The sequence below is a fragment of the Mauremys mutica genome, chromosome 22, assembly GCF_020497125.1.
Source record: "Mauremys mutica isolate MM-2020 ecotype Southern chromosome 22, ASM2049712v1, whole genome shotgun sequence".
Taxonomy (NCBI): Eukaryota; Metazoa; Chordata; order Testudines; family Geoemydidae; genus Mauremys; species Mauremys mutica.
In genome coordinates, this window is record NC_059093.1 from 20,872,418 (window position 1) to 20,896,828 (window position 24,411).

The window sequence follows — 24,411 nt, forward strand, 5'->3', positions numbered from 1 at the left end:
CCCCACCAATGTCCGCCGCCGCCGCCGCCAGGGCTGGAGAGCTTCCCCCCTCCCCTCCCCGCCGGGCCCCAGAGAGCTTAACTGCCTGAACGCAGGCAGCTGCGTCTGCCTGTCTCAGTCTCTTCCTTGCCGGTCAGCAGTCAGCAGTGAGTGCAAGCTGCTGCTGACTGTACCATCTCCGAGTGAGGGGGAGGGGAGGGGAGGGGGGCCCGCCGTGCTGGTGGCAGCCCTCTCCTCTGCCCCACCCTGGAGGCTGGAGGCTTAAACGCAGGCATGTCTCTCTCCCTTGCCTTGCCTGTTGCCTCTGCTGCTGTTGCTTGCTGGAGCACTGGCCGGGGGAGGGGAGGGGGCTGTGCCATGCTTGGCAGCCCTCCCCTCCCCTCCCCCCCTACCTGCAGGAGATGCAAAGGGCACTTCCGGCCAGGACTCGGAGACTGACCTCACCCACCTGAGCAGGTCCTGGGCTTCCGTGAGTGTTTGACCCTATGATTCCCCCCCACCCCCCACTCCTGCCCAACGCTGGGGAAGGGGCAGCCCCATGCCACCATCCCCTCCCACCGTTCGTCCCCCCCCCCCCCCCCACTGAAGCTACGGTGAGGGGCTGCAGGCTGCAGCAGGGGTCAGGGAGGCAGGAAGCCATATGTGAAGGCAGTGCCCCTCCCCTCCAGCATCCACCCACCACAGGGCAGATGGGGGAGGGGGATTCATAGACCTACCTGAGCAGCTGGGCTTAGGTGAATTTTATGACACCCTGCTCCCCTGCCCCATAGCCATCACCGTACAGACCCCACTTCTGCCCCATGCTGGGCAAGGGGCAGCCCCATCCACAGTGAAGTTATGGTGAGGGGCAGCAACATGGAAGGCTACCTGTGATGGCAACCCCCACCCCCTAGTACCCATCACAGGGGAGGTGAGTGAGCTTTCTGGACCTGAGAGGGGGCCTAGGAACATGTGCAGTGGCTGTGGTGCAGAGTGAGTGTGCTGTGGGGGGCAGGGGGGAGAGGAGGGGTCCCTCCCCTGGAGCTTGCTGCTGCCAGTGGTGGTGGTGATGGGGAGTCCTCTCTGGCCCTAGCCCTGGGGCAGCCTGTCTGCACCCCAAGTTCCTCATCCTCAGCCCTGCCTCACCCCAAAGCCTGCACCCCCAGCACCGAGCATGCTCCTGCACTGTGAACCCCTCATCCCCAGCCCCACCCCAGAACCCTCACCTGAGGGGAAAAACATGCAACTTAAATTTGGTGGTCAGTTTGGAGTATCATTGTATTTAGCACAATATTTGATTATTTTACACCCTTCAAATTATGTAACTGGTCGTATACAGGTGTTTTCTCTGAATACTGTCTGTGTGCCTCGGTTTCCCCAATGTATTTCTTAAGGCTCTAGATGGTGGGATAAAGGGGTGTGATTGTTGTAAAGCCCTAGAGGGCCAGTGTGATGGTGTCTGCACAGAGAAGGGCTGCAACCCTGCCTCCAGGCAACTGATGGCCTGGGCCACTCTCCTGCAAGGTGCCAACTGAAGGTGTTGGAGAACAAAGAGATCAGGTGGCCTCCTAATGCCTGGAAAAAAGACAAAGGCCAGAGAGGAGGGAGAGTCAGTGCCCTGTGCAGACTTTCGGGAAGCGCATGGTGTAGAAGAGGATGCTGGGATGCTCTAGAACAGGGGTTGGCTGCAAGCTGATTTTTCATGGCATGTGGTGCAGGCTGAGCTGCTCAGCCCAACCTCGTTCTGGGGTTCCCTCTGCTGGCCCTTACTAGCCAGAGTTCCCGCAACCCCACTCACCTTGCTTCCAGTTGGAGTTTCAGCGCAGGCCCCCTGCCCTGCTCAGCCCTACCAGCCACCAACTCCACTCACCGCAGCTGCCAATCTGGGGTTCCAGCCTCTGACCTCCTGCCAGCCAGTTATCAAATTATAACTCAGAAGCCTGTGTGCAACTTAAAGTATCTAAATAGGTGCCACCAGACATTGGAAAACTCAACAAGGAAAAGCAAAGGCAAGGATCACAGTAAACTAATAAGATCTGCATTTTAATTTAATTTTAAATATAGCTTCTGAAACATTTTGAAAGCCTTGTTTACTTTACATACAACAGTAGTTGTTATATATTATAGACTTATAGAGATACCTTCTAAAAACAGTCAAATGTATTGGGGGGAGGGTTGGGGTCGTAGTTTAGTGGTTTGATCATTAGCCTGCTAAACGGAGGGTTGTGAGTTCAATCCTTGAGGGGGCCATTGGGGGATTGGTCCTGCCATAAGCAGGGGATTGGACTAGATAACCTCCTGAGATCCCTTCGAACCCTAATAATCTATGATTACTGGCACATGAAACCTTAAATTAAAGCGTATGCATGAAAACTCAGCACACCACTGCTGAAAGGTTGGTGACCCCTGCTCTAGAACTACTCCATACAAAGACAGTCAGGACTCTGGGGGAGCCTCCTCTCTCTGAGCATACTGTCTCCAGGGCAAGAAACTTACACCTTCCTGGGTCTGACCTCGGAGCATTCAGCATGCGCTGTCCACACAGGTGGGGCTCCTAGGTAAGCTAGAGGGTCCTGCACCCCAACTCCACAGTCAGACGTGACTCTCAGTCAGTTGGTAATACAGGAGGCTTATTAGATGACAGGAACACAGTCTAAAACAGAGCTTGTAGGTACAGAAAACAGGACCCCTCAGTCAGATCCACTTCTGGGGCTGGGTTCCCCAGCCCCAAGTTCTGGGTGCCTCTCTCTTTCCCCAGCCAGCTCCAAACTGACAGTCCCTCTAGCCCCTCCTCTGGCCTTTGTGTCTCTTCCAGACCAGGAGGCCACCTGATTTCTTTATCCCAACACCTTCAGTTGACACCTTGCAGGGGAAACTGAGGCACTCACACAGTATTCAGAGAAAACATTAAGAACATTCCCACTTCATCACAACAGGTACAACAAAGTATAATATATTGAAGCAGGCAAGTGCTGCTTCTGACTTTCCACTTTTAATTGACCCTTGTAATCTTGTGGCACCGACGTGTTGTAGCTTCATTTTATCCCAACAACAAATTCTTGATTTGTAGGACCATTAATGATCAACAATGGATAAATTCTTAATAAAGTTACCCAGAGAAAAAGAAGAAAAGGGTAATTCATCAAGTGATGGCCTGAGTTCAACACCCAGCTTTGAAACTGAAGTTATACAAAAGAAAGAAGTGGCAAATCCACAAGATGATAAGAAAAGGAGTTTTCAGCAATCTTGGCTATCAAGATTTAAGTGGTTGGAGTACAATATCAAATTAAACAGAGCTTTTTGCTCAGTCTGCAAAAACTGTTCTGAAAAGAAGATCTTAATATTTTCTACGAAGGCTGAACCAACATTTATTTCATCTGGATTTCAAAATTGGAAACATGCATTGCGTGGTTTTACATCACACGAAAAATCCTCCTGTCACAAGGAAGCAGTAATGAAATATGCTGCTCTGCAATCACAGGTAAATGTTTCTGCACTAGTGTCAGCCAGTTACAGAAAAGAATCGCAGTCAGCTAGGATTGCACTGCACAACATTTTTACCAGTGTTCAGTACCTAGCTCAACAAGGAATAGCACTACGTGGACATAATGACAGTGATTCAAATTTGATGCAGCTCTTGTTGCTACGCAGTACAGATTCTGAGGAACTGAGACAGTGGCTCAATCGCACAAAATACAAGTGGATATCACATGAGGTTATTAATGAAATAATCGAAATGATGGCAATGACGGCGCTAAGAAAAATTGTGCAAAAGATAAAGGCTTCTAAGTTTTATGCCATTGTAATGGATGAGACTACCGATTTGTCAAGAAAAGAACAAGTAAGTTTTTCTTTAAGGTTCTTTTCTAGTGAAGACTGGGAGATTTATGAGGAGTTTATTGGGTTTTACCAAACTGACACAATGGATGCTGCTTCTCTTTTCAAAATTGTGGAAGATACACTTCTCAGGTGTGATTTGCCCTTTTCTGATTGCCGGGGGCAGTGTTACGACGGAGCCAGTAATGTGTCTGGCAAATTTACTGGGGTCCAAGCCAGAGTGAAGGAACGAGAGCCGAGAGCAGAATTTGTGCATTGTGCTGCACATTCTCTTAACCTTGCCACGCAGGATGCCCTGCATAATATTCAAGAGTGTCGTTATATGTTTTTTATGGTGAAAGATCTCATCAATGCCTTCAGGGAGTCACCAAAACGTATGGCAGCATTCAGAGAGTTTCAGAGTGAAGGAGAACCTTCTTTACGACCAATTGAACAGAGGTTTTCAACAGAAAGCTTTACATTCGCAGTAAAATTGGAGAAGCTTATAACTGAGGCAGCAAATGGCTCAAAACAGGACATTGTCCAAATAAGTGAAGCATTCCATGGTGACATCAACATGGAGAAACTATTTCTTCATTTAGAAATGTTGAGTGATATTTGCAGATTGAGAAATTGCCAGCTCACTTCAGTGAGTGAAGTGAAGCAATTTCTAAAACAAAATGAAGGCTTAAGTGACCTGTTGTCAGAAGTTACAATTCTCCTGAAATTATTCTACACAATTCCGACTACAACCTGCACCGCTGAGCGATCATTCAGTTGCTTGCGCCGACTGAAAAATTATTTGCGAACAACAATGAGCCAAGAACGTCTAAATCACTTGACATTTCTGCACGTTCATAAAAACTTTACCTCTGAATTGGACATTGCAAGTCTCCTGGATGACTTCATTTCAAGAACCAAACAACGACAAAAAGTGTTTGCTGCCTCCTAAAGCACATCACAAAAGAAGGGGCTATATTTGTTGCAATTTTAGAAAGTATTTGTTTTGAGGATTATTGAATAAACAGTGTATGGTCGTTTCCATATTCAAAAGAGTATTAATTACTGATATTCTTAGTTAAATAATTTTTTATTATAGTGATATTATGCAATAAACGCTTATGGCTTCCAATCCATTTTTACACTATTTAATAAAATATATATATCATCTTACAGGGCGGGGGGGGGGGGAAGAGGGAGATTACACCCATTCTGGGCCCCACCAAAAATTATACAAACCTGCCGCCTATGCCCAGGAGTCCTGACTCCCAGTCCCCCTGCTCTAGGCCCCCTCCACTCCCTGGGCCAGGGATAGAACCCAGGGGTCCTGGTGCCCAGCCCCCTCCTGCTCTGACCACTCGACCCCACTCCCCTCCCAGGGTGGTGCAGGGGTCACTGGGTCTGTGTCCCAGCTCTGCTAAGGGCCGTGACTGATTTTCCCAAAGTGCTTCCTTCTGAATCCAGCACATCTGCTCCCCCACCGCCCGGTCACTGCCCACCCCCGTGTGGGGGCACCAGCACTGTGCCGGGTCGTGATGGGAAATTGTCCAAGCTGGCCCAGGAGAGACATGTGTGTCCCTGCTGCCCCCTGCTGGTAGTGCTGAGCCCCGCTCTGTGTGTGAGTGTGTATGTGTGTGTGGTGGCTTTGCAGGATTTTGTATCCTGCAGCAAGTGACACACACATACACATTGACGCACACAGGGACTCTCAGTCTCAAGAACACTCACACACAACACACCCAGAGGGGCATGCTAGCCCAGCCCCCCAAAGAGAGAAACAATCACACCCCCAGCCACACTCACAATCACACACACACACCAGAATATTCGCAATTGTGCTCAGAGACACAACCGCACACAGTTCACTCCCACTGCTCCCAACACAAGGACCTCCTGCCCCACACAGCCTGTGCCGAGGCCTGTGGAACTCATTGCCACTGGACAGCTACCCATGAGAATGGACCTTTCCAGGAGACCAATAGACATGGCAATGGCGACCGAGGGGGCTGGGCTCCCAGGGTCTGACCCGGGCTGAGACTGGTTCTGACCTAGAGGGGTCTATCCAGCAGGGGGCAGCGTGACCCACACACAAACCCACCAGAAGCGCCTTTCTTAGCGGGTCTCCCAGGCCATCCCCCACCCTGCCCCGGTTGGGTAACAAAGGGGCAGTACGGGACTCTGGGCTGTGTCACAACCCAGCCCCAGCCCCTCTCTCCCACACGCTGATGAGTTGGGTAACTGCCGAGGGATTGCACAAGAGGATCAGAGCCAGGGAGAGAACCCAGGAGTCCTGGCTCTCCCCCTGACACACACTCTAACCACTGGACCCCACTCCCCTCCCAGGGCTGGAGATAGAACCCAGGAATTCTGACCACCAAACCCGCCCCCTCCCCCCGCTCTGACGACCAGACCCCACACTCCCCTTTTAGATTTTAGTCCCGCTGCCTCTTCTATCCACCCACTCACCTGTCCATCCCTTTGCTGCAGGTTTCTGGGGTGTCACCCCTGCTCTGCACTCCCCCAGTGCAGCCCAAGGCTTTTCCTCCCCCCAACCACACATCCTCTCCCCCTCGTGCTGGATCATCTGCTTGGCCCCCTGCCCCCTCCCGGGGTGCGCTCTGCGGCGTGGCTGGGGATTGTGCAATGGCCCAGCACCAGGCAACGCAGAACAGACACCACATGCCCTGCCCTGCCTCACCTGAGCTGCTCTCCAGGTGCATCGGAGCCCAGTGCCCCACACCTGGGCCCTCCTGCCCCACAGGGGGTGAGCTGCAGCCCCCGCCACACTCCGCAGAGGGGAGAAGTGTCAGGCCAGCCAGCCCTTGTAAGATGGGGAAATCACCACTGGGGTCGACGGTATGGGGGCTGTGACATACAGAGAAACAGTTGTTGCGCAGAAAGAGGGCAGCAGAGCACACACACACACACACACACACAATTGCAAACATACACAAACACATGCATGAATCCAGCCACACACACACACACACTTGCTAATATACACAAACACCCGCACAAATCCAGCCAACATCAACACAACTGCTAACAGATGCAAACACATGCACAAATCCAGCCACATGAACACACACACTTGCACAGCCACAAACACAACCCCCACAGCTGTAATAACACGCCCCCCCCCCCACAAAACCCTTACAGAAAACCACACAAACACATGCAGAAATCCATCCATCCACCCACACACACACACTCCATCCCCATTCTGTGCACACACCTTGGGTCACTGCGACACTGAATACTTCAATTGGATGGGGGCCCAGCACCATGGCTATTCCCTGCCCCCCAGGGCTCACAGGGGGTGGATTGGGGGGCACAGGGGGCATGATCCAGTGCCAGCCAAGGGGGGGTTAGAGATGGGATCGGGGCCGTGGTTTCTGTACCACCTGGTTCCTGGCACAGGCTCCTTCCAGGATTTGCATTTCTTGGTAGTTTTCACCCCATCACCACTTCCTGCCCAGCTCCCTCCTGCTGTGCAAGGTGGTTCAGGGGGAGATGGGAAGAACCCAGGAGTCCTGGCTCCCAGCCCCACCTGTGCTAATGTACGAGACTCCACTCTAACCCCAGCGCTGGGACTGGAACCCAGGAGTCCTGACACCCATCTTCCTTTCCTCTAACCACTAGACCCCACTCCCGCCCTTTTGGGGAGCCAGGACTCCTGGGTTCTGTCCCCAACTCTGGGAGCAGAGGGGGGTCTAGTGGTTAGAGCAGGAGGAGCCAGGACTCCTGGGTTCTACTCTCAGTGCTGCTGTGTGACACTGAGTCTGTTTCTCCTCCCACTTTTTGGGTGTGGAGCCTGTAAACTCTCTGGGGCATGGCCTGTCTCTCGCTGTGTCTGGGCGGTGCCTGGCCCAATGGGGCCTGATCTCAGCTGGGGCAGGGATTGTCTCTGTGTCTGTGCAGCCTCCGGCACAACGGGGGCCTTGATTCTGCCCCGGTCTCTGTCGGTGCTGCTGTTGTACAGATAAATAATCATGGTACTAGAAGCTGTGGCAGTGCGTGAGTGCACCACCATTGCCGTGCAAGGGCTAAATGTGATTCTTATCCTTGTGACACACACACCCCCCGTGCACCCTTTCTCCCCCCGTCCCCCGGCTCCCTGATTCTCTGCCCTGAGCCCCTTGTGCCGCTGCCCTTGTCAACGGCAGCGCAGAAAGCCCTAGTGCCAAAAGAAGATGGGCACTAATTTTGCAAAAATCGGTCACACCAATAGGAAACCAGCCCCAGCAGTTTGTGATTTCACTTCCCAAAATTAGATACACACACACACACAGAACCCTGCTCAAACCACCCCCTTTGCCAATGCATCACCTCACATCGTCCAGGGATGTCTAGGTGGGGAGCTCCATGTGGGAGCGGTGATGGACGGCACCATCAAGGTAGGTTCTGGAGATGGTCCTCCAGGTATGGGCGTCTTGGCTCCAACTGGCACTGGGCTCACACTGGGCTGCGTTCAGTTCCTCTCTCTGGTGTGAGCCCCGGCTCCACAAACGCCCCCACCCCCTGCTCTTTCCTTCTGGTACAAAAAATATCCTCTTCCTTCGCCCCAGAGAGAGACACCCACGGTGCTGCTCAGCACACGCCTTCTCCCCACCTTCCCCCATTCCCAGGAGCATGTGGGAAGAGGGTCGGGATTGGGGAGAGCCCGTGTCCCGAGGGGAGGGTATGAGGGGGCTTGTCCCCTCCTTGGAGCATGGAGGTGCCAGTAGGCACCTATGGATGGTCCCCCCAAGCAGGGCCAGGATGGAAATGGGAGGCCTGTGCCCCCAACATGGAGAATCTGGGGTGCAACCTTACTTAACGGGTCAGTCTGTCCTTTCTCTGACTCTCCCATTCCAGCTTCAACTAGCGCTTGTGGTTCATTCGTTCTTTTTCATTCCTTTCCTTCTCTAGCTTGTATGTTCTTGCTTTCGTTTTTCCCCTCTACCTTTCACGCTCTTCCTTTCTTTCCTTCTTTTTCTAATGTTTTTTTCTCTCCCTTTATTTCTTTCTCTGCCTTTCACGTTCTTTTCGCTCTCTCGCTGGTTATTTTTTTCACTCGCTCTTTTTCCTCGCTCCTTCCAAGCCAAGTGTGTTCTCCTCGCACACAGATTTTGACAGGTTTTCCTTCTGATCAGCAAGTGGATTAAGCACGTCTTCAGTGGGGGGTTGGCATGGCAGGGAGCAGGCTGGCCGGGTGTCTTTGTGGCCGTCTGCTGGTTCTCCCCTCCTCTGGCCCTGACCTCGGTTGCTCTGTAGCTTTTAAGCCTTCCCTTGGAGCTGTCAGCACCAGCCGCCTCTGCTCTAGGTGCCCAAAGGAGGAGAGGTGCTGGGCTCCAGCCTGGGACTCTGCCTCCCTCCTGCCTAGCCCTGACATGCCTTCCTTCAAGTGCCATGTGGACAAGAGGTAACATGCGGCTGCAAGTAAAATGGCCAAACTTCTGGGCATCAGGTGAAGCTGTGAGAATCCCAAGCATCTGGTCAAACCACGGGAATCAGCAACCAGGGAAGCAAGTTTTAGAGCCTCAACCCTAGTGGGCAAGTCACCCAGCAGAAGGGGAAAGATTTGCTCTTGCACAACTGGAGACAGGGAAGTTGAGCACTGGAAGCTCCAGGGCTTTACCACAAGCCAACACAAGGTCCCACTAAGATTTGAACTCAGATTGCAGGAGTCAGAGTCCTGAGTGCCACCTGTTACACCATGGGACCAGCTCATGCTGCTGTTTCTGGACATTGGTGACTCTCACAGGGCTGGCACGTGTAAGGAGCTGTTGGCCCCTTACTAAAACTTAGTTGGGTTTTTGGTTGGCTAGTTCCCAGTCCCAATAGAAGGGGGAAGGGCCAATGGGAAATCAGGACCCTGAGACTGACAGTCCCCAGGGGCAATGGGGAGAGGCCAAAGCTCCAAGTTAGCCGCACTGACAGGCCAGGCAGTGTAATGAGGGAGTCACCAGGCCAGGGGGTCCCATCCTCCGTGGGAGCTGGAACTGCCTGGGCCAGAGTGGGGCAGAGCTAAGGAGAGAGCAGGAGCCCGAGAAGAGCCGGGGAGCAGAGCTGCACCAGCCGGGGAGAACCAGAGCAGATCTGTGCTGGGAGCCGAGCCGCAGCAGCACGAGCCGTAGAAGCTGCCCAGGGAGCAGATCTGTGCGGGGAGAAGAGCTGCAGCAAGCGGAGCCAGACTATTGGTCAAAGGTGGTGGGGAGGTGGTGACCTCACAGAGAGATGCTGACATCAGCCAGGCAGGACAGGGGCAAGGGGCCAGGGAAACCTCAGAAACCCCTGTGGCTTTGCTTCAGCAAGTCTCCTTCTCCAGGTCTCTCATTGAGGACTGAGAGAGTATTCGGGTTCACGGACGTGAGCGCCAGGAGGAACCTCTTTCGAGTTTTCTCCTTCCCTTTTCTTGATTTTGAAATTAACCATCAGATCTTGAATTTCACACATTGAATGACCTGAATAAAGTGCTCTCACATGAGCTCCAGACCAACAGCAGTGCACAGTTTCAGCAAGTATTTGAGGAGAACTGCAATGTTAGAGAGAATCATGAACTGCTCAGAGACAATTAATGCAGAGAAGCAGCAAAATTAATCAAACATATGACTGGTTCTGACTTATTTACTTGGTCTTAAAAGAGAACAACAAGGACCTGAGTCTCCTCCCTGTCAATAACCCGCTGCTCAGCCAATCAGGGTAGAGACTGAGGATGGGAGGCTGAGGGTTCTCACCAGAGAGCCCAAAGGATGGTCCAGGTCACTGTTGGGGATCACTGCCCGAGCACTATTTCATCCCAATATTTTTGGTGGACCTCCCACAGTGGGAGCTGCCGAGAACTCCCCTGCCACACACACACACACCCTCTCCTGGTGTTGGGAGGGGAACTGGTGAAAGGACAAAAGAAGCAAGAGACAAAGAGAAAGGAGAGAGGGGTGGATGGAGGAAAAGGTGAAACAAAAAGGACAAACCCTAATGTCCCCAGTGATTCTGAGGGACAAAATCCCAGTTGCAGAATAAAATTCTGCCTCCTTAAGCTCGTGTTTTCCATGCCTAGAATTCAACTGTCACCTGATGGATCAGACTGAACAGGTTTCAAACCTCGAGGAGGCTCTTACCTTCTAAACAGGGGTGGCTGTTTTCTAGTAAAATCACTAAAAGGGAAGGAGAAAACTCGAAAGAGGTTCCTCCTGGCACTCATGTCCATGAACCCGAATACTCTCTCCGTCCTCAAAGAGAGACCTGGAGAAGGTGACTTGCTGAAGCAAAGCCACAGGGGTCTCTGAGGTGTCCCTGGCCCCTCACCCCTCTCATGCCTGCCTGATGTCAGCATCTCTCTGTGAGGTCACCACCTCCCCCCCACCACCTTTGGCCAATAGTCTGAGGTCCTGCAAAAGGCCTTTGTGATGTCACTGCCACACCCCTCCCTTGCTGGGCCAATGTCCTGCCCCTGGCCAGGCACGTTGGAGGTTTGAGCTACTCCCTCAAGAACAAATGGATATAAATTGGCAGTCAGGATGTTTAGGCTTGAAATTAGACGAAGGTTTCTAACCATCAGGGGAGTGAAATTCTGGAACAGCCTACCAAGGGAAACAGTGGGGGCGAAGGACCTCTCTGGCTTTAAGATTAAGCTTGATAAGTTTATGGAGGGAATGGTTTGATAGGAGAACGTGATTTAGTCAATAGGTCAATAATGTGCAACCACTGGTAATTAGTACCGAGGGTCAATGTTGGGATATTGAAAGTCTTTTTCCTGAGTGTCTGGCTGGAGAGTCTTGCCCGCATGCTCGGGGTTCAGCTGATTGCCATATTTGGGGGGCGGGAAGGAATTTTCCTCCAGGGTAGATTGGCAGAGACCCTGGAGGTTTTTCGCCTTCCTCCGCAGCATGGGGCAGGGGTCGCTTGCTGGAGGATTATCTGCTACTTGAAGTCTTTAAATCAGGATTTGGGGACTTCAACAGCTGAGTCAAGGGAGAGAATTATTTCAGGAGTGGGTGGGTCAGCTTTTGTGGCCTGCATCTTGCAGGAGGTCAGACTAGATGATCATAATGGTCCCTTCTGATCTTAAGTTCTATGATTCTATGATTCCCTGTGGATCACCCCATTCAAGGAGCGTTCGTTCTAGGCAGCAAGCCGGTAGTTTTGGATCATCTGCAAATTTTGTCAGCTCACTGTTTAGCAGGTTGTTTATGAATATGTTGACTAGTACTGGTCCCAATACAGACACCACTGTTTTCCATCCTGAAAACTGACCATTTATTCCTACCCTTTGTTTCTTGTCTTTTAACCAGTTATTGATCCATGTGAGGACCTTCCGGAGGTGAAAGTAAGCCGGTATGTTCCGGTATGGGGTACCGGCAAGAGCCGGTATGCTGTGCCAGCCCGGCCCGGCTTCCCCAGGCTGGTGATTTAAAGGGCCCAGGGCTCCCTGTAGTGGCCGGAGCCCCTGGCCCTTTAAATCACCTCCCGAGCCCCCCTGCCGGAGCCCCAGGGAGCAAATCACTGCCGTGGGTGCTGCTCTCTCCCGCTCTGCCAACACAGAGCAGGGGCGGCAGAAGCTTCCTTACAGTGGGGGGGCACCATTGTCCGAACTGTGGCACCCCCATGACACCCCTTCCCTAAGGACCCCCACTCACAGCACCTCTCCCCCCGAGGCCACACCCACAGACGCCTCTTCCCCAAGACTGCACCCGCCCCACCCCCCATCATTTGTCCTAACAGCCAGTAAAGAGTGGTGGGGCCATGGCCCTATAACCCCCCTGTTCCAGCACCCCTGACACCGAGCTAAGCAGGCAGCAGTGTGTGTGTGCGTGTGTGACAGAGAGTGCGGTGCTGAGCCAGTGAGAGAAAGGGGCTGATGTCGGGGCTGTCCCCTGCCTCAGGACTGGTTGCTTCCAGCAGCTGTCTGAACTTAGAGACATTGTGCCGACACACTCACTCTTCCGCAATGCACACACTGTCTCTCTCCCCACCAAACACATTGCAGTTGAAAAGCAGCTGGCAATCTAGTAGAATGCCCATGGACCAATGGGATAGAAATCTGCATCATGTGATGCTGTACCAGCCCGTGAGGCATTGCAAACCCTTCCCAAAGCACCCTGCAGCCAGCTGCACAGTGGGATAGCTACCCACAATGCACTGCTCTCTGTGGCCATCCAAGAGATGCTAGCATGGATGTGCTCTGGTGACACAGGGGTATAGGGTGGACATACAACAGCTGTTTAATTAAAACTGTTTAACTAAAGCCATGTTACTTTTTCATGCAGACATAGCTTAAGAGTGAGACAAGACCCAGCTCCACTGAGACTAAAGAACCACAACTTCCTCCGTAGTTGGCAGGATTTGAACCTGCGCAGGAAGACACCAAAGGATTTCTAGTTTATCGCCTTAACCACTTGGCCACAAATACTTGCTGGGTATGTAGCTTTCACTGCACTCTAGTTCTGTTCTCACTGAGTGATCAATTCCAGTTGTTTCCTCAGACCAGCTTCCACAACACACACACTGCTGTGCCCTTGTGTAAGTGTGTCCATGGCTGAACTACAAGAATTCCTGCTCCTTTCCCTTCTGGCTGGAGCATGAGGAGAGTGTGTTTGTGGCTAATGACATTGCTGTAGCTTGTTGTCCATTTCCTGCCTCGATCATTCAGACAGTCCCTTTCCCGTCATATCCCCAGTACATCAATGATTGCGATAGCAGGGGGCAGGTTTTCTCTGGGGCACTGAGCTTTTCCAGGGGGTTGGTGGCTCCTTTCTTTCCTCACCCTGGAGTAAACTCAGCTTTTTATTCCATCCTTGATGTTTCAAAGAAAGAGGTGGGCAGGGTGGGTCTCAGGGGAGGGGGCAGAGAGGTGTGGGCAGGGCAGCTCTCAGGGGAGGGCTCAGAGAGGTGTGGGCGATGGGCAGGTCTCAGGGGAGGGCTCAGAGAGGTGTGGGCGATGGGCAGGGTGAGGCTCAGGGGAGGGGGCAGAGAGGTGGGGGCAGCAGGCAGACCTTGGGGTAGGGGGTGGAGAGGCGCGAGGAGGCCTTGGGGGAGGAGAGGAGCCAGCGACCAGCAGGCCTCAGCCAAAGAGCAGGGGTGGGAAGTGGCCAAATGGGAGTGAGGGCGGAGCACAGGTGGGGCCTCGGAGGGAGGAGAACGAGGGAAGGGGGTGGAGTGGGGGGACAGCACCACGGTCTGGGCAGGGGCCGCCCACAGGATTCAGGGGGCCTGGGGCAAAACAATTTCAGGGGCCCCTTCCATAAAAAAAAGTTGCAATACGATAGAATCCTGTATTCTCCTGGGGGCCCTGCAGGGCCTGGGGCAAATTGCCCCACCTGCCCCCCTCTGGGCGGCCCTGGCCTCAGCCTCTCCTCGTAAGTCCCCTGCCCCCTAATCATTTTTGTTGCCCTCCCTTAGGCCTGGTCCACACTAGGACTTTAATTCAAATTTAGCAGCGTTAATTTGAATTAACCGTGCATCCGGCCACACCACGAAGCTATTTAATTCGACATAGAGGGCTCTTTAGTTCGACTTCTGTACTCCTCCCCGACGAGGGGAGTAGCGCTAAATTCGACATGGCCATGTCAAATTAGGCTAGGTGTGGACGGAAATCGACCTTAGTAGCTCCGGGAGCTATCCCACACTGCACCACTCTGTTGACGCTCTGGACAGCAGTCCGAGCTTGGATGTTCTGACCAGCCACACAGGAAATGCCCAGGGAAAATTAGACATGCTCCGGTGCCCTGTGGATGTTCTGCACGACCGCAGGCAGGAGGACAGAGCCCCCCTGTAGTGTATCTGCAACCGCCCTCCCCCGCCACAAAGTCCCATACCCCCCTCACCCAAAATAACCAGAAGGAGGGGCGCCAGGGGCCGTGTAAACTGTCACTGCACCCCAGCAGAGTGCTCAAGTACCCAAAAGCTCTCATACCCTAAATTTTGAGAAGTCCTTCCCTTCCTGACTCACCCAAAGCCCAAATCCCAGTTTCATCCCCTAACTGTGTAGTTGATTATTAAAAGTAGTTTGCTGTTAATTACTATTTCCATCAAGTTTTTCTACAGAAGACTGTCTGTGAAGGGGGGGGGGAAGGGGGTTGTTAATTGCATAGGACAGTCACCTTTACCAGGGTACAGACACGGGGGCAGGATCAACAGCAGGTCACACACACAGTGCAGTCAGTAGGCACCCTGGTCGGTCTGGGAGGTGTTTTCCATGTTCTGTGTGGGTGGGGGGTACGTGACTTTGTGGCATGGGAGGGCGGTTACAGAACTTATGCAGCGGTCCTTGTCCCAGACCACAGAGCCACGCAGCAGGGGAATCTGTAACCGTCCTCCCCCGCCCAGTAGTTCGATTTAACTTAGGTCGAATTTGTGGATTCGACCTGATGAATTCGAATTTGTGTATCCGCACTAAGGACACTAATTCGACTTTGTGAGTCCACACTAATGGGGCAAGCGTCGACATTGGAAGCGGTGCATTCTGGGCAGCTATCCCACAGTTCCCGCAGTCCCTGCTTCCCATTGGAATGCTGGGTAGAGCCCCCAATGCCTTCTGGGGGAAAAATGTGTCGAGGGTGGTTTTGGGTAACTGTCATCATTCAACCGTCACTCCCGCCCTCTCTCCTTGAAAGCGCCGGCGGGAACTCTGTTCGCGCACTTTTCTGGTCAGTGACAGCGCGGACGCCACAGCACTGCGAGCATGGAGCCCGCTGCGATCATCGCTGCACTTATGGCCGTTGTCAACTCCTCGCACCTTATCGAACACCTCTTCCACAGTCAGCTGCTGAGAAATCGGGCGAGGAGGCTCCGACAGCGCGGTGAGGACATGAAGTGTGAGAGTGGCACAGACCTCTCACAAAGCACGGTACGCCGCGCCGTGGAGATTATGGTGGCAATGGGTCACGTTCATGCTATGGGACGGCGATTCTGGGCCCGGGAAACAAGCACGGACTGGTGGGACCACATAGTGCTGCAGGTCTGGGATGAATCACAGTGGCTGCGAAACTTCAGGATGCGTAAGAGCACTTTCCTTGAACTGTGTGACTTGCTGGCCCCTGCCCTGAAGCGCCAGGACACCCGGATGCGAGCAGCCCTGAGTGTGCAGAAGCGAGTGGCCATAGCCCTCTGGAAACTTGCAACGCCAGACAGCTACCGATCAGTAGCGAACCACTTTGGCGTGGGCAAATCTACCGTGGGGGTTGCTGTGATGCAAGTAGCCCACGCAATCGTTGAGCAACTGCTCTCAAAAGTGGTGACCCTGGGAAACGTCCAGGTCGTCATAGATGGCTTCGCCGCGATGGGATTCCCAAACTGCGGTGGGGCTATAGATGGCACTCATATCCCTATCCTGGGACCAGCCCACCAGGCCAGCCAGTATATTTACCGAAAGGGCTACTTTTCAATGGTGCTGCAAGCACTGGTGGACCATAAGGGACGTTTTACCAACATCTACGTCGGGTGGCCGGGCAAGGTTCATGACGCGCGTGTGTTCAGGAACTCTGGTCTGTTTAGACGACTCCAGGCAGGAACTTTCTTCCCGGACCACAAAATAACGGTTGGGGATGTGCAGATGCCTACAGTGATCCTCGGGGACCCAGCCTACCTGCTAATGCCCTGGCTCATGAAGCCCTATACAGGCGCCCTGGACAGTGACAAGGAGCTCTTCAACTACCGGCTGAGCAAGTGCAGAATGGTGGTGGAGTGTGCTTTCGGACGTCTCAAGGGGAGATGGAGGAGCTTACTCACTCGCTCGGATCTCAGCGAAACCAATATCCCCATTGTTATTGCAGCTTGCTGTGTGCTCCACAATCTCTGTGAGAGCAAGGGGGAGACCTTTATGGCGGGATGGGAGGTTGAGGCAAATCGCATGGCTGCTGATTACGCTCAGCCAGACACCCGTGCGATTAGAAGAGCCCAGCGGGAAGCGCTGTGCATCCGGGAGGCTTTGAAAGCTAGGTTCCTCAGAGAGCAGGGTAACCTATGACTGTCCAGTCTCTTTACAGAGAAGCTGAACCTGCCCCTGTTTCAGTTACTATTCACTTTTTTCAGCGGTTACATACCCCATTCACCAGGTTTCCCCCCTTCCAACAGACGTTTAAAAATAAAGTTATTGGAACATTTTTAATTAACAAAGTTTTCTTTACTAACAAATTCTCGTTCAAGGGTTCCAACAGGGACGCAGACTGTGGTGGGTACGGTGTGCAGTGATGTACAGACCGCTTCTACACTCGAGGACTGACAGGCTCCTGCTCCTACAGCGGTCTCTGGGGGGAGGACGGTTACCGGAGGGTGTGCAGGAAGGGGTGGGTTTGCAGGAAGGGGTGAGGGGTGTGTGGGAAGGGTGAGTAGGTGTGGGGGGATGATGGCTCTGGCTGGGGCTCAGGGCATCAGAGAGGTTCATGGCTAGGGTGGAAGGGCATGGTAAGGGCAGCCTGCCTTGCCATTTGTGGATGCCAGGCGCTCGGACCCTGGGGCAACATACACCTCCCAGACTGACCTGGGGCAGCAGACACCTCGCAGATTGACCCGGGTGCCTAGTGACTGCACTCTGTGTGTGACCTGCTGTTGATCCTGCCCCCATGTCTGTACCCTGTTAATGGTGGCTGTCCTATGCAATTAACAAACCCCACCCCCCCTTCACACAAAGTCTTCTGCAAAGAAACATGACGGAAACAGTAATGAACAGCAAACTATTTTTAATACTCAACTACACAGTTGGGGGATGAAACTGGGATTTGGGATCGGGTGAGCCAGGAAGGCAAGCAATGCTCATACTTTAGGGAATGAGAGCTGTTTGGTACATGAGCGCTCTGCTGGGGTGGAGTGACAGTTTTCACGGCCCCTAGCGCCCCTCCTTCTTGTGATTTTGGGTGAGGGGGGGACAGGACTTTGTGGCGGGGGAGGGCAGTTGCAGATACAGTTCAGGGGGGCTCTCTGCTCCTGCCTGCGGTCCTGCAGAACATCCACAAGGCGCCGGAGTGTGTCCGTTTGCTCCCTCATTAGTCCAAGCAGCGTTTGAGTCGCCTGCTAGTCTTCCTGCCGCCACCTGTCCTCCCGTTCGCTGTGTGAGCGCTGCTGCTGAGAGAGGGTCTCCCTCCACTGGCTCTGCTGGGCCGCCTCGGCTCTGGAGCAGGCCATCAGTTCAGCGAACATCTCGTCCCGAGTCTTTTTCTTTCGCCGCCTAATCTGCGCCAGCCTCTGTGAGGGGGATGCCGGGGCAGTTCGGGAAAGAGCCGCAGCTGTGTGATGGGAAAAAGGAAGTGATTTCCTTCCAAAGATACATGTTTGCGAACACTGAACACAGTCTACTCAGTTTCTGTGAACAAGACCATACAGGGCACCTAATCTCATGTGCTCTCAGGACAAGTTCGAATTTTCGGCATTCGCTTTCATTGCCTAGGGTCTTGCACTGGAGATCGGACAAGCGGGGCAGGACAGCAGAATCCGTGTAGCAGCCAGGCCTGGTAAACCGTAAACTTTGGGCTGCTTAACAGTTAATGGATAGCAGTGCCCTCCTGCTGCAGGCAATCTGGAAAGCATAAAGTCTGACCCTGTTCCAGCCCCTCGCGGCTGTCCCCGGGAAAGATCCCTGTATGCTTTTCCTCTGCAGCCTCCACCACGTGGGTGTTAAACGACGGTCATTGTTATGCAAAGGAAAAGTCAAGCATTCACAATAGTAACATTAAAGTAATTCCCCTAATTAGATGCAGCAGTCGTCGAGCGAGATCACCCTGAGGCGGGTCTCCAGGAGAAACAGAGAGCGAATGCTGCGTGAATCCCTGCACAGACCAGGGCCCTATGCTGCCATGCTGGTCGAGGCGATGCTCCCATTATACCTCCTGATGGCCTGGCGTGGAAGAGTGTGCTTCCACGGAGCACCCAACAAGGCACCTCTCCCCAGGAACCTCCTGCGGAGGCTTTTCGAGTACCTCTCAGAGAGCTTCGTTGAACTGTCCCAAGAGGATTTTTGTTCGATCCCTATATGCATTGACCTTCTTTTTATATAGTTTTTATTCCTGTTTTGTTAAGAAATAAATGTTTACATGTTTATAGCACTTACCGACTGATCCTTCCCCTGATTCGGAGTCCGAGTTAACGGCCGGGGAGGGTTGGTAGGGAATCTCTGTGAGGGTGATGAAGAGATCCTGGCTGTCGGGGAAAGCAGTATTGTAACCGCTGTCGCCTGCCTCGTCCTCCACAAACCCTTCCTCATCTTCCCCATCGGCGAACATCGCCGAGAAACTGACCCTCGACACTATCCCATCCTCAGAGTCCACGGTCACTGGTGGGGCAGTGGTGGCAGACCCACCAAGAATGGCATGCAGTGCCTCGTAGAAGCGGCATATCTGGGGCTGGGCTCCGGAGCGTCCGTTTGCCGCTTTGATTTTTTGGTAGCCTTGTCTCAGGTCCTTGATTTTCACGCGGCACGGCGTTGCATCCCGGCTGTATCCTCTGAGTGCCATGGCTTTGGAGACCTTCTCGTAGGTCTTTGCATTCCGTTTTTTGGAGCGCAGCTCCGAAATCACAGACTCATCGCCCCACACAGCGATCAGCTCCAAGACTTCCCGGTCAGTCCATGCTGGGGCCCTCTTTCTACTCTGAGATTGCATGGACTCCTCTGCTGGAGAGCTCTGCATCGCTGCCAGTGCTGCTGAGCTCGCCACGACGTCCACACAGGAAATGAGATTCAAAATGGCCAGACAGGAAAAGGAATTCAAATTTTCCCGGTGCTTTTCCTGTATGGCTGATCAGAACATCTGAGCTCGGACTGCTGTCCAGAGCGTCAACAGAGTGGTGCAGTGTGGGATAGCTCCCGGAGCTAGTAAGTTCGATTTGCATCCACACCTAGCCTAATTCGACATAGCCATGACGAATTTAGCGCTACTCCCCTCGTTGGGGTGGAGTACCGAATTCGAACTAAAGAGCCCTCTAGGTCGAATTAAATGGCTTCCTGGTGTGGACGGGTGCACGGTTAATTCGAATTAACGCTGCTAAATTCGAATTAAAGTCCTAGTGTGGACCAGGCCTTAGACTCTCTCCAATTTGTTTCTGTTGTGGGGGGTGGGGGGAACTGGACGCAATGCTCCAGATGTGGCCTCACCAGTGCTGACTAGAGGGGAATAATCACTGCCCTCAATCTGCTGGCAACGCTCCTACTAATCCAGCCCAATATGACCAGTTACCCATGTTGAATGCAGACACAGCAATATTTGATACATTGGTTGCTGTCCATTCAGGAGGTTCTTTCCCACCTGTTCATAAATAATAAAGCTGCTCTAAGGGGAGAAAGCTGTCCCGTCCGTGCAGTTAACCCATCGCCCCGAGAGGTGGTAGCTATGTCAGTGGGGGGAAGCTATGCTGGAGGGTGTGCAAGCTGTGTTGTCTACATGTGTATATAAAGTTTAATCAAAGCACATTTTTTAAACCCTTGTGATCTGGGAATAGAAAAGGAGCTCTCTGAGGCAGAGCCTCTCCTTCAAAATCCTTAAGATCACGGACTTGCCCATGCAAATGTCATGGGGATATAGCTCAACGCTAGAGTGTTTGACTACAAATCAAATGGTCCTTGGTTCAAATCCCAGTGCCCCCTTACAAGCCTCTTTCTTCAATAAAAATAATTCTATTTCCAGTATGCTCAAGAGTTCTTCTAAATAGGGATCCCTGAAATGAATGGACACACTCAATGTTTTCCTGTGCAAATGCATAAAAACCTAGCAAACATGTCCCCCAGCTGAAATCAGTTCCAATCCTCTAAGTGTCTAGGTTTGTTTTCATCAACTAAACAAAGACACATGAAGACACATTTGCAGGTCCTTGGCCTCCATGGGCTACAATGTGCAGAAGAACAAGAACCACATCCACTTGGGAGGAATGGACTAGTCTGTATTACATTTGGTAAGTAAGTTGCCATTGGGACTGAAAACTCTACTGGAGGTGGACAAGAGCCTGTTACAAAACTAAAATAGCCAAGATTTACCAAACTCCCTGTTACACATTCAATCCTCTCTTTGTGCACACGGCATCAACTGGGGCTCTAATAAATGGCAACCTTCCTTTAACACAGATCCTTGTTCCGTGTAACTTTCAGATGCATTCGAATGGCAGCTGTTCAGAGGTCATGTGCTGCTAGTTCATGAGCAGCAGCAGAGTCTCCGTACGTTTACCAACCGTAGAGCTGGGTGTGTCTGCATCCAAGTAACTGCAGAGTCAGTGTAGTCCCAGACAGTTAATTGCACAGTCTTCCTTTCTGGTCTCATTGATCATTTGGGTAGAAACAGCAACGGTTTGGTGGGTTTTGGTTTTCTCCCCCTTCGTTTTCTCCTAAGGAATGTGCGATCTTGAGCATGTTAGTTTAAGTTCCCTGTGGGTCAGGAAAATTCCATCTCCTTGAAATAGCTGGGGAAGTGACCTGTTTGTATAACCTAGAATAAAAGAGCTTTTGTAAAGCAGTTTTGCATTTAAATATGCTGGGATAAAAATAGTAAATAGTAAATTCCACAGCCAGACACCAGGCCAGGATCAATGGATGGGGCCAGGATCAATTAATTACAGAAGAAACAAACTCTTGGGAAGTAGATGTAATTTGTCCCCAAACCTTTCCTTGTTCTCATATGCTATCAGGGATTCTCTTCTAGAGGGCAGAGTTAAGGTTACCTGAGCAAGTACCATCACTCTGTATTCCCTGTTTTTCCAGAGTTTGAGTTTTACTGAACTTGATGTTCTGGAAGGTAAGAGATATTCAGAGTGTCGGAGAAAAACTCAGTTCTCACTTTTTGTTTGGGTACAGCAGAGTCAGATACTTTATTCTGTTTAGCAGCTACAGCGGGGAGAGAGTGCACTAGGACACAGGGTCGCCCCAGTCCCGGACAGGATTCTCAACAGGTAAACAATTACAGCAAGTATTTATACCTTTGCTACAGACAATAATAAGCAACAGCTGCATTTTGTTTATACATAGGTCATCCTGATATCTTGTTTTTCTCACTTAGGAGACTCCAGTCTACATTTCATTTTATCTACACAAGGTCAAAACAACTTCTCACACAGTTCTTTTCCACTTGACTCACACAATCCTTGCTTCTACAAATCTTGCGTTATTAGGGTTACAGTTAGCCTGACTCTTGCTAACAGATACTGTCATGCATTAAGATCCCCTACAAATCCCTCTCAGTTCTTTCTACTTCCACAACAGTCAGTTAACAAAGATTTTGTTAGTGACAAATAATGAGACTAATCCCTCACTGCGGTAATTCCACTGACTTCAGTGTACTCTTTCCTCATTTCTAGTTCCAAAAAAATAAGCAAATTAAAACAATATTGAGAACTAAAATGCTGTGAGAAAATGGAAATTTTAGAAGCTCAAATAATTCAGTTTCTTCTGTGTCTTGTGCGTGTGTAAATGGCACAACACGTTAATTTATAAGCACATTTTTCTTAACTTCTTTAAATATTCTGTAGTACATTAGCTATACCAAGTGGGTTGTTCAACGCAGTGAGGTTTTCATGCATTGCCCAAAACATATTTTTCATGTTATGTAAATGAACACAACTCACTGAACACAAAATTGTGTATTTCATGCTGTGAACTGTGTTGGTAGCTCAAATTAATAGGCTTGTTTTTTCTCTCTCTCTCCATGAAAAAACAAAGAAACCGTGAAAATACCCATGGGAGAGAGGGGGTTTCTGAGAGCCGGGGTAGATATGGAGATATTTATGAAAGAGGGAGAGGCCAAAGTAGGGCCTTTAGCTGGAGCAAAGGGGGAGGTTTTTTGTGCAGTTTCATTTTAACCAGCCTCACATCCTGTAGTCCCTACTTCCCCACCCCACCAACATCTGACCTAGCGCCTCCCCACTGGCAAAGCCACCTCTGACTCCTGAGACAGCCCTACTGGACTGGCCCTCCAGATCCCCCAGCACTCCCTCTCCTAGCTGGATCCCCTGGCAGCCAGAGCTCTCCCCAGAACTGCCGTAGTTGCTCTATTGGGTCTCTGGTCAAGGACGGCTACCGGCGTCTCCTGAGAATGCAGCTGAGAAATGACTCACCCTTCTCTAGATTTTTGCCTGTGGGCTCTGAGAAGCAGGCTGGGCCCTGTATGATAAAGTCCATGTAACATTCCCCTCTCATCCCAGCCCTGGTATGTCGCCAGTAGCTGCTGTCCCTGGGTAGCAGCCAAGGATGTTTCCCACCGTTCAGGAGACCCCAGCCTGGGACTAAAGTCAGCTTCAGGCTTCTCCTCTCTCCCTTCTTGGAATCAAGCTCATGTTTTTACCAAGAGTTAAAGCAGCCCAAACCCCCAGAGTCTGGATCAATGTCACAAGTTCCCAGTGTCTCCATAGAAAACAATTTGTTAAATCTCAGATGAGTGGCGTTATATCAGTTCTCAGCCTGAGTCCTTTGCTCTTAATCCTGAGGATATTGTCCCACCATGCGGCCATTTCCCCCCTCTCTTTCCTAGGGAAGCACAATTTTCCTTGCACAGACACAGGAACAGCAAGATCTTTCTCTGTCCCTTGTGCAAAGCAGGGGGCCAAATTCCATGGAAACAATGGACAAGCAGGGGGCCCTGGGCACATCCAGCCCTGGCCGTGAGATGTTCCCTCCCCTCTTTCTTTATGCCCCTGTTGTTATTTCATGGATTGTCTGGGATGGGGGAAAAGCTGAGTTCACTCCAGGTGGAGGGGGAAAGAACCGTGAAAGTCTCAGGCCCCAACCCCTGCTACCAGGATCACTGAGGTGCTGGGAATTTGCATGGGAAAGGGACGGTGTGAATTGTCAAGGTGGGGAATGAATAACAATCTACAACTAGATCCACCTCATTAATCACTGACACAGGCTAATCCTGCTGCAGATAGAAGGGAAACTGGGAGTGATTCTTTGCTGTTCAGCCATGGAAACAGTGACCCAATTGCACCGCAGTGAATGTGCTGGGGAAAGCTGGACTTCACAGGCAGGTGGAAAGAGCAGATCCTAGAAACACCTGGAGCTCCCCACAGCACTTCTGCCACCAGGGTCAGGTGTTGAGTGATTCACAGTGCCCCCCCCCCGACACATTACCTTCCAGCAGGGGGTGGCAGCACCCCCACCCAATGCTGGGGAGAGGCCTGAGTATATCTCTGCACCCTGAGTCCAGGGCACCCACTCTCTCTGCCCCACACATCGAATCTGGCCCTGCTGCAAAGTGACCCCTAAGAACCAGCAGCCTCCAGGAGAGCAGGTTTGGCCCTCAGAGCAGGGAATGTGTCTCCCATGCTGCTTTTAGGCCACTAGGTGCGCTGGAAACAGGAGGGCTCTGAGTGTAACCTATAGCACCATTGGCCCATCTGGGGATGTAGCTCAGTGGTAAAGCACATGTTTTGCATGTATGAGGTCCTGGGTTCAATCCCCAGCATCTCCATATTCTTTTCACCCTGCTGCTTTGCTCATGACCAGAGGGGATGTGGCCCAGCAGTCTCCCTGCAGGAATTTCAGTCCTGCTCAGTGAGGGGTAAGTGCCAATTGCGTGGAAGTTCTGGGGGGGTTTCTGCTCCTAAGTCTCCTCTGTACATTTAAGATTCCCACCAGCTGTGCTGCTTGGGACAAGGGTGGATGAGAAGGGAGAATCCTCCAGCACTGGAAAGGAAGTTCCCATCTGCACAGACTGAGAAGCAAAG

The 24,411-nt window shown here is 51.8% G+C and overlaps 1 protein-coding gene and 2 non-coding genes across 3 annotated transcripts; all 3 read left to right on the forward strand.

The window, feature by feature from the left end:
- The first annotated feature begins 410 nt into the window (after positions 1 to 410).
- Positions 411 to 4,747, forward strand: LOC123354620 (zinc finger MYM-type protein 1-like). The gene is made up of 2 exons (XM_044996736.1): positions 411 to 469; positions 3,050 to 4,747. The coding sequence occupies exon 2, from the start codon at positions 3,068 to 3,070 to the stop codon at positions 4,745 to 4,747; it is 1,680 nt and encodes a 559-aa protein (XP_044852671.1). The 5' UTR covers positions 411 to 469; positions 3,050 to 3,067.
- Positions 4,748 to 20,278: 15,531 nt separating this feature from the next.
- Positions 20,279 to 20,350, forward strand: TRNAC-ACA. The gene has a single exon. It is a non-coding gene; the product is annotated as a tRNA-Cys (tRNA).
- A 3,733-nt stretch (positions 20,351 to 24,083) lies between these two features.
- TRNAA-UGC lies at positions 24,084 to 24,155 on the forward strand. Its single transcript has one exon. It is a non-coding gene; the product is annotated as a tRNA-Ala (tRNA).
- The last annotated feature ends 256 nt before the right edge of the window (positions 24,156 to 24,411 follow it).